The 12,554-nt window shown below is 41.6% G+C and overlaps 1 protein-coding gene across 1 annotated transcript; it reads right to left on the reverse strand.

The window, feature by feature from the left end:
* Positions 1–1,048: 1,048 nt before the first annotated feature.
* Positions 1,049–12,138, reverse strand: LOC139641003 (insulin-like growth factor 2 mRNA-binding protein 1; the record flags this gene model as incomplete). Its single annotated transcript, XM_071515210.1, has 12 exons — positions 1,049–1,509; positions 2,159–2,272; positions 2,895–3,026; positions 3,595–3,669; positions 4,265–4,381; positions 5,396–5,518; positions 5,617–5,752; positions 6,028–6,150; positions 7,330–7,464; positions 8,944–9,237; positions 10,957–11,020; positions 12,087–12,138. Coding segments are annotated over 12 exons (1,533 nt in total), but the record flags the coding sequence as incomplete, so codon positions are not given.
* Positions 12,139–12,554: the final 416 nt, after the last annotated feature.

The raw sequence follows: 12,554 nt of genomic DNA on the forward strand, positions 1-12,554 counted from the left end.
CTCACATATCATATATATATAATATATATAAAATATGCCGTTTAAGGCGCGGGCCGCTCGCCAGCTAGCATAGCTGCTGGCTGTTTTTTTAACGTTGGTTTGTTTTATAATGGTTCCGCATCTCGGAGCTAAGCCGCTGCAATAGAACTGCAGGACCAGCCGCGACCTCCGCTAACCTTACTGTCTCTTGCTGCGCCCTCCGCCACACGGCTAAACATGGGGGGGTTCAGTGCCTCCCCAGACCCCGGCCTCGCTGTAGGCTACATTATGCTACACATCATAGACTAGGGACTGGGAAATATACATAACACCCCTTTTAAAAAAAGGCAAGGCGGCCAGACGCAGCATTTCTTAACATTTACATGAAGATTATATATTTACAACCTCATATTTTCTTCTTTTTTCTTTACTTTTTTTTTCATCTAACCCCTCCGTTAGTCGGAGAGGTCTTCAAAGAGCAGTGTTAACATCTGCGGCCCCTCTTCTAGACTCTCATTGGCTAGGGTTAGGGGTGGGTGGGGCTATTGCCTGACCCTTGACCTACCCTGTGCCGCTGCAGCAGTTTCCCCGCCCCCTCTCCCGGCTCCGCCTCACTGCATTCTATCAATAATAGCTCTGAATAAAACATTTCTATACATATATCTCTATCTTTAAAAAAAAACCACCCTTAAAATATAGGACTGACTGCAGATGGTTGGAGAGGTCCATAGGGGGCGACAGAGGGACAAACGGGCCCCTGTAGTGTGTCTCAGAAAACACAGATCTCTCCTCCCAGAGGCTGTAGCAGCCGACCTCTTCCCTCTAGGCACTGCGGTAGATCTGAACACATGTGGACAGGTGTAAGCAACAGCAGTAAGGCTCCGTCCTAACTTGGAGAAAAATGTCAGCCATATTGTTTACACCGGTCCAGTGCCGTTCAGATCTGCAATGGTTGCAGCAGACGAGGTCAAGGAGCTGGTTGGAGCCCTACCAAGGCACACTAGCAGGACACCGCCCCTCCCTCTCTCCATCCCTCCTTCCCATCATCCCTCCATCCTCAATCAGTCTTTCTTCTGGCCTGGCATCTGGTCTCTGTTCTCAAGTTTTCTTTCTTAATCCTCTTTTTTTATTCATTTCATTTTTTGTTTTTATTCCTCGTCTCTCTAAACGTCTATCTTTCTCTCTATCGGGCGTAATCCCTCCTTCTTAATATCTCTCCCTGTCTATCGCTGGGTCCGTGTGTCGCACTCCTGTATCCGTCCGTCCGTCTGTCCGTCTATCCGTCTATCCGTCCGTCCATGTATCTGTCTGTCTGTCCGTTAGGCGAGGGGCCCCACATCATTCATGAGTGGGCGGGGGCCCTCACTTCCTGCGTGGCTGATGCTCCTGAGCCAGTCCCTGTGGGGGGCCCCCCATCTCTGTGAGGCCCTGGGGGTGAGGGCTGGGGCTGGGGCCGGGGCCGGGGCCCATTCCGCTTTTCTGCTGCTGTTTTACCTGGGTCAGGATGTCCCGGATCTTCCTCTGAGCCAACTAGAATACAGAGGGGAGAGAATGGTTTGATGATGGTTTGAAAATGAAAGCTGCACTAGGCAAGTGGAGCTGCAACAGAGAATGTCCCACCCCTTAGATTCACCTTATTTGCCCAAATTAAATTCTAGTATGAACACTTCTCTGCCCCCAGGAAGTGACAAATCAAAACTTAAGAACAAAATCCAAAAGTGGCTCCTAAACAGCAGTGAGTGATCTTTTGCACAAAACATCCAGGCAAGAATAGGAAGAAGAATAGAAAATAATTGTTCACCCCTGATACACATATGACCGCATGTTATGTAGTTTCATACTCACTGTTTGTTCATTCATTCATTCATTCATTCATTCATTCATTGTCTTTAACCACTTATTTCCATTCAGGGTCGTGGGGGGGCTAACCCAGCATGCATTGGGTGGAGGGCACCTGTTGTGATATTTGTTGTTGTGAAGAATAAATAAACCATTCAGCCATATGGCCTACCTGACCATCATATTCCCCAGCCACTATCAGCATATATCAGACTGAACCCCGACCATAACCTTCAAATCCATCTGTCATCTTTCAAACAGTGGATTTTAAACACTCTTCACACTGAACCATGCTTATGAGTAGAGGCTAACGGATGGAGCGGGAGAGTAAGAGGTGTACCTGGCTGGCGTAGAAATGTCCAATGATCTTGACGATGACCTGGTCGTTTTCATCGGGGGTCTGTTCCCTGGGGACCACCACCTCGGCTGCCGTCAGGTTCTGCAGCTCATTCACCTGGTGACACAAATCCAGGTTACATTAGGTGATGGCCTTTATGCTTGGCTCGTTGTAGGTTCAAATACCCGGACCGGCTGAGAAAATGTGGTTGGGGTGACTGCTGTCAAAGTGCTGGTTGGTATGAATTTTGGCAGGTTTTTACTGACAAAAGGACACCTTTGTGGAAAAAAACAAGGCCCACATTTGTCCTGGTTCTTTGACTTTGTTTCCATCTCCATGTTAACATCTCGTGGTCAACACTTCAAAATGAGCTGTTTCAAGACTAGAGTTTTGTTTTTTTCCAGCACAATATATAATAAATCTGCTTCTAAATCCTCAGTGTTCCTCAGCATGTTTTGTTACTCTTTCACCACCGTAATTGTTGTTATTGTTGTTCTCTGAGTTTTAGTCACAGCTATTTCTGGTTTCCCTAGGTTACAGTTGCCTCTTTAATCTTCATGTGCCCTCGCTGATGTGGAGTGTAAATAAACAAACAAAACAAAGCAGCATGAGTATACACAAATATGTTTGCATCTCCGTATTCAACTGTGTTTCTATTTTGGGCGATTTCGACTTCATCCAAACAATAGAAGACTGTGGATGTACTGGGCATTGTGACTTTAAAGTTAGGTTGGCTCACCGTCTTGCCTCCCTTGCCAATGACCCTCCCTGCAGCGGCAGCAGCCACCTTGATGTGAGTCTCCAGTTTGACCTCCTCCTTCGGCCCAAAGAAGTTCTCCTCCTTCAGCTTGCCGTAGATCCTGCCCTGGGCCTGCAGGGGGAGACACAGAGTCAAATAATGTATATTAATACTGTGCCAGCAGCAGTTTGTTACACCAGCTAGGGCAGGGCTTGATTTGCTCTCAGTTTAGTAAAATCAAAATGCAAATCGAAACTGCAATTGTTAATGATAGAGCATGCACTCCAAGGTATTTCTTAAAAATGGTTTCAATATTTGAACTCAAAATACCATCTAATTAAATTTGATGAATATTAAAGATTTATGAAAATAATGCTATTTCTCCATAGAATTAAACATAAAGCACTGCAAAAATGCTTAACAAGTCATTTAAACTTGTATTGATTAATAAAATCTTATCTCTAGTAAAACAAATACCATTTTTCCATTGCAGTTGCACTCTCAATTTTTTTTTAACAAATGAGTAGAAGTAAGGAAGATCACTCCACTCGTGTCAAGATGTCACTAGATTCATGAAATGTCTTGAAACCAATTGATTTGCATTATCTCACTAAATGATTTTCTTAAAACAATTAAGAACGTAAGACACATTGCTAGATTCAATGATGTGTTGAGCTGGCGATGTTCTTTTAATGTTTACCTTAAACTGAGCCTCAGGGGGTCCTGTCACTATCACCATCCTCATTTTAGAGTCTGGAGCTTCAGCTGGGGCAATCTGGAGGAGAGGAGAGGAGAGGAGAGGAGAGGAGAGGAGAGGAGAGGAGAGGAGAGGAGAGGAGAGGATCTTTACTTTGAGGGCCAAAACTTTTCCAGTCCTTAAGAAATAGATTACAGACCTTTCCTATAATCCAGTCCCATTTTAATCACTGCAATTTTTTCTCCACACCTGTTTGTTTCGACCTGATGGAAGGCCTGGATGGCTGAAACACGCCAGCAGCTATTTTGATTTCCACAAACTTGTTTTGACTTCACTTCACGCTGACATAAGACTCTGACAGACTTTCCTCGTCCCCATATAAGGCTGCCATGATTTCTGGAAAAGCTCAGCCTCACTGCGCACCCTTTTTAAATTTTGGGTATGCCTCGATTAGATTCCCGTTTACATACATCCCCCCCACACACATATCAAACTGTTGTACTTTCTACCAAATACATCATGTCACCATTTTATTTGATTCCATTCCTATTGTATTAAATTCTATCCTATAATATTCTTTTACATTCTGTCCAACTCTTCCCAACTCTACTCTATGTTATTCCATTCCATTCTTTTCTACTGTAGCTGTATGATATGTGTCTCCAGTACAGACCTTGATGGAGGCGCCAGCGAAGCGGCTCAGCTGTTTGATATGCTGTCCCTTCTTTCCAATGATGGCTCCTACTGCCTGGGCTGGGATGTACACATGCACCGTCTCCTGCTCTGGAGCCTGCACACACACAAAGCATGGGTTTTATTCCAAAACACTAAATATTCATTTGGGACAAAAAAAAAAAAAAGACATCTGGAATTCATTGTGTAGACCCCAGGAAGAATATTTGGTGCTGCAGTACTGGGGGATCCAAACAAAAAAATGGATCAGTCAATATTCAAGAAAATAGAAACTATTTTGTAAGCAAAAGCCATAAGATGACTCCGAACTTTTATAGTAAAGCAGATCTCTATCTTGCCAGCAAGCAAGATTTTGTACAAGCAGACATTAGGTATTTTTTTTCCAGGTGGTGTTTATCTTAGAATGGACACTCATCTTAGTGCAATCAAGAACTTTATGCAGAGCATGTTCTGCCGCTATACAAATCATCCAAGATTGACAACGATAGTGCAGCAAGTTTGCCACCACCCGCATGCCTATGACCCATCTTCCACTGACTACAAATAAATGTAACCATGAATTCCTGCCAAAAAATCCATGAAAAACTGCAATCTGATACTGAAGAATGCAACAGAAAGGGACAGATTTGTTAAAACAGAGAACAAGCTAGCTAAACAATATCAGATCGTGCTCTGTGCACCTTGGTACAGGTATAGGGCACATTACTAAAAAGATGCAGATGCAGCTGGGAGTGTGCGCACCAGGCCAAAGCACTTTAAAGAGCAGGCATAAGTTGATTTAGTCTCGACTATGTGACTTTTAGTAATAGTGGGCACCACGTTGCTGCTGTAGGTTGAAAACCTTGTATCTCGAAAGTATCAACTTTTCAGGGACTAAGAAAAACAGCATTGTTTTTGTCAAGCCATGCATTTTTGAGTTTCAAATAGGTTTCATAAGCTCAAGGCCTGTAGAATTTTCTCAACCCATAGATCCTATAAACAGGAAACTGGAGGTAGGGGGTTTTCACAAAAGCAGTGTGTAAAGGGAAGGGAAAGTCATCATGTTGCCCTCTGCTGGTGGCGCTGACTTCTCCCACAGGGAATTTACAGGCTACAGAGCGGGTGTCCTTACCCCAAAGGATCCGTAGGGGGCGCCGGGGGTGGAGTTTCCAGGTGGCGGTGGGGGCATGGTGGAGGAGGGGGGGAAGAGGCCCAGCGCGCCAAGGTTCAGTCCAGGGATCAGGTGGGTCTGTTGCTGTGGAGAAGACCACAGGTTAGAAACCACCTGGTAACGCATGGGGGTTCAAGTACACGTGTGTGTGTGTGTGTGTGTGTGTGTGTGTGCAGACTCACATTCATAGCAGCGATGTCGTTGTCGTAGGCCTCTCTGACCTTCTTCATGATCTCCACCTCCGCCAGGCAGCAGGCCTCAATAGGACCTTTGACTGTGATGGTTCTCTCTGGATTATACAGCGTCAGGTCCTGCAGACTGTAGGAGAGGGATCACAGTAGTGTAGTAGTAGTTAGTAATAAGAATAAAGATAATGACAGATTCAGTGCAGTCCCATGGCAGATTCATGGTAATGAAGCAAGCTTAAGTCCCCATTAGGGACAATAAAGTCTCAAGCTTGAACTTGATTTGGGTGTTAAGAGGAAAAGGATGGTGTGTGTGTTAGAGAGGTCATTAGGGTTATTAAGTGTGCAAATCCCATCACAGATGTTTGCTTGAATTAGGCCCTACAGAACGCTCAAAAAGTGTCTTACGGGGAGATGGTGATCTTGGTGTCTGTGTCCTGTTCGACTTTCTTCAGGTTGCGTCCCTCCTTCCCGATCAGCCGGCCGACAAAGTTGTTGTGAGCCAGGATCTTCAGAGGAACCTCATCAGCACTGCAGAGGAGGAACAGTCATGTCATTTTGGAATTAACTCTTTTTATTGAAAAAAAATAAAAATCCAACATTTCAAGTACCATATAGAACAAAAAGGTTTCATATAGCACAATAAAGATTCTATACAGTACCAAAACATTTTCTACACAGCACCAAAAAGGTTTCTATACAGCACCAAAGAAAAGTTTCTCTACAGCACCAAAACAGGTTCCTTGTAGCACCAACAAGGCTCCACAGCACTAAAGGCGTCTTTACAGCACCACAAAAGGGTCCATGTAGCACTAAAAAAAGGTCCATAAAACAAAAAAGTTCTGTATAACACCAGAACCGTATCATATAGCAATGAAAAAAAAATTCATATGGCAGCAAAAAGGGTCTATTCAGCATCAGAAAGGTTCCAGACAGCACCAAAAAAAGTTACACAGCACCTACATAAAAAAAAGTTCTGATTAGCTCCAAAAGATCTCCCCTTACTTCCAAGTAACCCGTGAAAAACGAAATCCTTTTAGAGTAAACACACTGCAGGGGAGAAACACATCTCAGTGCAATATGTGACATTTTGCAAATTACATTTCCGGCATTTAGAGCGACTTACAATGAGTACAACAGCAAAATAACAAAATAAGCTTAAGCTCCTAGTTGCCGATATCACAAGCGACTAACAAAAAGAAGTGTAAGGTGAAAATCTCATGAGTACTACGTTAGTGCAGTGTGTTTTTAACTCTTTAATGTCTTTATAGTGTCACGACAATCAATCTAACGTGGCTAGTGTCTTTAAAATCTTGGAACATGATGTAGGGGATTACATTACACTGTTCTGTCTTTAAGTATTCCACATTTAGCATGTTTGAGAGATTGATATCGATAGATTGATAGTGTTGGGTTTTTGTCGCCTCCTGGTTTATGATGTCTAGCAGCAATCTACATCTGTCTTCATGAATTCATCAGTTTTAACATTGTTAGTATGCAATTAAGTTCTCTAAAACTTGCTTCTGGGTGTCTTTTGCCTCCTGGCGCATGACGTCCAGGATCATGCTACTAACATGTGCATCTAAAGCATGCACTCCCCATGTTTTTACACTTAGGTCTTCACGCCTTTAGCCTCCTGATGCATGATGTCCAAGATCATGCTGCTGTCATGTACCTCTATGAAATGTATGTTAGGTGTTTTACACTCACGTCTTGGTGTCTTTAGCCTCCTGGTGCATGATGTCCAGGATCATGCGGCAGGCAGCTGAGCAGCCCTCAGGGGTGGAGTGGATGCTGATTGGCTTCTCAGCAGCGCCTGCATTCTCCTTGCGGTGCACGTCAATCCTGCAACGACAACAGAAATCAGAATCATTTTATTAATCACTTTGTTCACCAAGTTCAGTAAATGTACAGAAATCTGTCATTGACACTGGTGCAGGGAGATACTGACTGATTTGATTTGATTTGGATCTCTTTTAGCCCATTGGCTAATCTTCCAAGAGTCCACATTAAAAACATTTAAGCATACAATAATTCATAATAATACAACACATAATTGTTGACACACACATATCATACACATACATGCATACATATACACACACACATACACATATAACCTACATACATTGGCACATATATGTGAACACATGTAGATGAATATGTGTATATATGTAGGTCCATACAGGATAATACCAATACTCTACAAACCTACTGACAGTGCAATACAGTAGTGTGATGATACACATTTAAATTTTGAAATCTTGCAATCAACAATCCAACTGCCGTACTGTTCTTGAGTTAGTTATTGTAATGAATTTCATAATTTAATTTACACTGACAATTTAATTTTACTGACAACTGCTAGTAACACAGTCGATACAGACTCACATGGTACAGGGACAACAGGACCTCACACACAGTGCAAGACATATAATAGACAGTAGACTTCACCTGTCACTCCACATATAGACCATTAAATCACTATGTGCTGTCATGCAGAATGGTATACTGTATATCTACAGCTGTAAAGGCAGTATGGTGATAGTTAACCATAGTTACAAGCACGGCTAGTTATCAACAGAAAACCAGAATACAGTAGTGTACTGAGTTTTAGTACTATTGACATTGATTTTATGGCATCAAAATGCATCGAGAACCTTTAAAATATTGGATTCCTCAGAATGGGATGTAAGTGTTTTTTTTTTCCTCTTATCAAAGGGCGTTTTAATTGAGAAAATCAACTGAGTATAGCCTGAGTTGATTAGAAATGCAAATGACGTGTACAAATGTAACACAAAAGATAATGAACTTTGTCACATAATGAAATGTGCTATCATTCAATATAGAGAAGTATAGGAAAATGTATTATGTTAGAACCTGTGTTGCATTTCAGTCATCAGAACCTGAACCAGTATTAAGCGGTTCGCAACGATTCAGAGCCCAACTTACAACGCAAACAAACCCCAGCTGAACTCATAAAAGACTGAATGTTGTTTTTTGTGTTCATGTCAATTCACAGAGACTGAATTAAATAGGTGACCACATTTGCAGCAGAAAAAACTTTTCAAAAGCATAGCACAGCTGCGGACCACATTTTAATATTTACATTTATCTTTCTTGAACTGAAAGTTTACACATTTACTGTATGTGTTGAGTGTGTTTCATGTCCCTTGGGCCCTTGAAACCATTAAAAAATGATATGTAGCTTTAGTATGACAACATCAATAGATTGTGGATTTCTCTGTAAAGCTGTCATAGAGTTATACAAATATACATGTAAACACACACACACACACACACACACACACAGTGGCCACTCACTTGCTCTGTGTCTGCTTGGTGATGTTGCGGATGGTGGCTCCCTCCTTGCCGATGATGGCTCCAACATACTGTGTGGGCACCAGCAGTCTCAGAGGGATGTCGGCGTGCTGGTGTTTGGAGGGCATCCCAGAGCCCGGGGACCCGCCGCGGGGCCCGCCGCGGGACCCGTACCCAAGGCGACGGCCGTTATCAGGCCCCCGCTGGCCCCCCTCCAGCTCGGAGGTCTCGTCGGGGATGTAGGAGACGCGCAGGGCGTTGTTCTCAAACTGGTATCCATTCAGCTTCTGGATGGCTCTGAGAGGGACAGAGCATATGAAAATATACTGAGTGACATATACAGGAATACAGGACTTGTCATGTTACACTGATCAATACCATCTTTCTGCATTTTAATTTAAATACTTAAAACTCTTTTATGCTGCATTTTCAGTTATAATGGCACTGCTATTACTGAGGAATAAATGTTGATGCCTTGATGTATTTAGTTTTCTGTCTGTGCAGTCTTTCATTTATCCAGAACATTGTGATTATTATTATTGTCAATGGGGTAACAATAATAGTAGCCTAGTAGTAGTCGTCATAGTAGTAGTAGTAGTAGTAGTAGCAGTAGTAAAAGTAGTAATAGTAGTAGGATAGATGCCTATAAACAGCTTTTCCCAAATATTATTGGGACATCAGCTATAAGACTCATGTGCATGTAGTGGAGTCTCAAGCTATAGTTCATCCAAACGGCCACTAGATGGCACACGTGGAGTGTAGAAAAAGACAGGGTCAGCCTGCTTTAAATCCAACTGCAATTTAGTTTGCGATTATTAATGGAAATCTGTAATTTACAATTCTTTGGATCGATAATTCTATAAAAGACCTTCGGTAATTTGATGAAAATAAAAGTAACAAGGTGAATGTCAGTCTGTCTCAGTTGTTGTTCATGTGTTTCTTGGTCCCAGACAGTAAAATGTTATGAGGCCTGCAGGTCTGATGTCATGAGAATCACATTGTCTAAACCAGTAAACAGTTCTTCTACTATGGTAAATTAATGTCACAGGAATTTCTCTTAGTGATATATTGATTATCTATTTAGAAACTACTTGGTGCTAGATAGACACTTTTTTTTCAAACAAAAGTTCTAACTGAAAATTTTAATTCCAAAACGCCTTATGACCAGTTTGGAATATTTTTTCAGTTCATCATCCAGTAAAAGTGCTACCATTTTTGTTAACCAAGGACTTTCTTTAAAAGGTAGCACATTTTGTTTTCAGTGTGTCCTACTGATAATTTTATATTAGTATGTGTGAAAATTTTCAAATGGTAATTACTGTATATTATTTTTGAATTAACCTTTTTATTGGGAGACAAAATCCAGTATTTCACTGCCCCCAAGTAAATGTTCTACAAAGCACCAAAAAAAGAAAAAAAATATTCATATAGCACAAAAAGGTTTCATATTGTCCAATAAAGGTTCCATACAGCACCAAAAGAGACTTTATACAGAATCAAAAAAGGTTCTACACAGCACCCAAACAGGGCCCATAAAGCAACAAAAAACAGTCCATACAAAACCAATAAAGGTTCTGTACAGCCCCCAAAAAATAGGTCTATATAAGTTTCTATACAGCACCAATAAAAGGGTCTTTATGGCACCGAAATAGTCCATACAGCACAAGAAAGAGTCATATAACACAAAAAAAAAGTTGTGTAACACCAAAAAAGGTATATAATCTGGTGAATTTTGTTGCCATATAGCACTAAAAATTAAAATTAAATTAAGATTAAAAAGGTTCTAAACGGCAGAAAAAACAAGGTTACATGCAGCATCAAAAAACAGTCCTACAGCCCCCAAAGGGGTTCAGTATAGTCCCAAAACGTCTTCTGGCCTTACTAACCAAGGAACCGGTGAAAAACTGAATCCTCTTAGAGGAAACACTGACTGATGGAGAGAAGAGCGTTGAGTAAGGAGAAGAAAGAGGGGAGAGGTGGAGTGAGAGAGAGAAACGACAGGAGGGAGGGACTTACTGTCTGGCGTGCTCCCGGGTCCCGTATGTAACATTAACCACCGCAGTCTCACTCTCTGTGTTCACTGAGAAAGAGAGAGAGAGAGAGAGAGAGAGAGAGAGAGAGAGAGAGAGAGAGAGAGAGACATTATTGCCATGTCTTCTTTGGGTATACAACAGCTACGGTGGCTTTTTAAAGCTGCACTAGACAGGATTTTTATATTAAATTACACCTGTCTTAGTCTAAATCAGGACGTGTGTCTCCTCACTAAGATGTGCATATCGCCACACACACACACACACACACACACACTGAGAACACATTTAATGTACAGATGTCACGTTACATGACTTCTGAGCAATGAAGTCCTTCAAAACGTTCAAAACTCAAACAGAACCCTCTGAAATCGCATTTTTGAGATTTCCTGTCGAAACAGGATGTTGGGGCGGGACTTAATGTGTGGAGGGATCGTTAAAAAGCGTTAACCAATGGGAGATCAGTTAGGGAGACAAACTGTTTTATTTCATGGGAGGGGCAGAGGGGCGGGATTGTTCAAAAATCTGTGATGTTTTATTGGTTGGAATTTTTATGTCGCCTCCTGATACACAATGTCTTTGGCTTTGGGGATTGGATTGGACAATGGTGATTGTTCTTTTTTTTTTTTTTTACTGTGTCTTGCCTTATCTCATTTTGTCTTTTGTGTTTCTATGTTTGTCTCACCGCATTGAATTTCCCCGTGTGGGATAATAAAGTTTATCTAATCTAAGTCATCACTAACGATTTTCCATTTTGCAGGAAGTAATGAGATTTTGACATAAATACAACAACATTTTTGACATTTTTTGGCACAAATTGTCAAATAGGTCTATAATATGATAGAATGAGCTAAAAAAAAAAAAGCAATTTTCATTTCAGCGTGACTTTAAATTTGCACATAATAGAGTGCCTTGGTGTTCTTTACTTTACAGCTGTCTCTACCCTCGACTCCAATGGGGAAAGCACTTTTTAAACACAGCTAGCGGAGCATGAAGCAAGAGCACACTGGCATATGCTCTCAACACCTAATAAATGCCATGCTGATTGGTTTATTCAGTTAATATCGGGCCATCTGATAGGCCGGGGGGGTCCAGTGAGAATGAAGTTACCGTTACCTTGTTCACAGTTCTCCACGGTTCCATACTGGGCCAACAGACCATCCAGCACCTGACAGAGAGAGAGAGAGAGAGAGGGACAGAGAGAGAGAGAGAGAGAGAGAGAGAGAGAGAGAGAGAGAGAGAGAGAGAGAGAGAGAGAGAGAGAGAGAGAGAGAATGTCAGTTAAAATGAGAAACACAAACGCACTCTAAAATGACTCTATGATAATTCAGCAGTCATGAACTCCACAGCAAAAAACCTACAAACACTGGTGGGGAAAAATAACTGATTTAAACACAATTAAGCTTAAAGAGAAACCAGAAACAGAGACAAGAACTTGGTAAAATAGTTTAGAATTTGCCAGTTGCTGAGTGATATTATTATTATTATTATTATTAGTAGTAGTAGTAGTAGTAGTAGTAGTAGTAGTAGTAGTAGTAGTAGTAGTAGTAGTAGTAGTATCATCATCATTATTATTATTATTAT

Source organism: Centroberyx affinis, unplaced genomic scaffold (genome assembly GCF_046629955.1).
Source record: "Centroberyx affinis isolate AG114_WGS23_722 - 3 ecotype Tasmania unplaced genomic scaffold, CSIRO-AGI_Caff_v1 ptg000331l_1, whole genome shotgun sequence".
NCBI lineage: Eukaryota > Metazoa > Chordata > Actinopteri > Beryciformes > Berycidae > Centroberyx > Centroberyx affinis.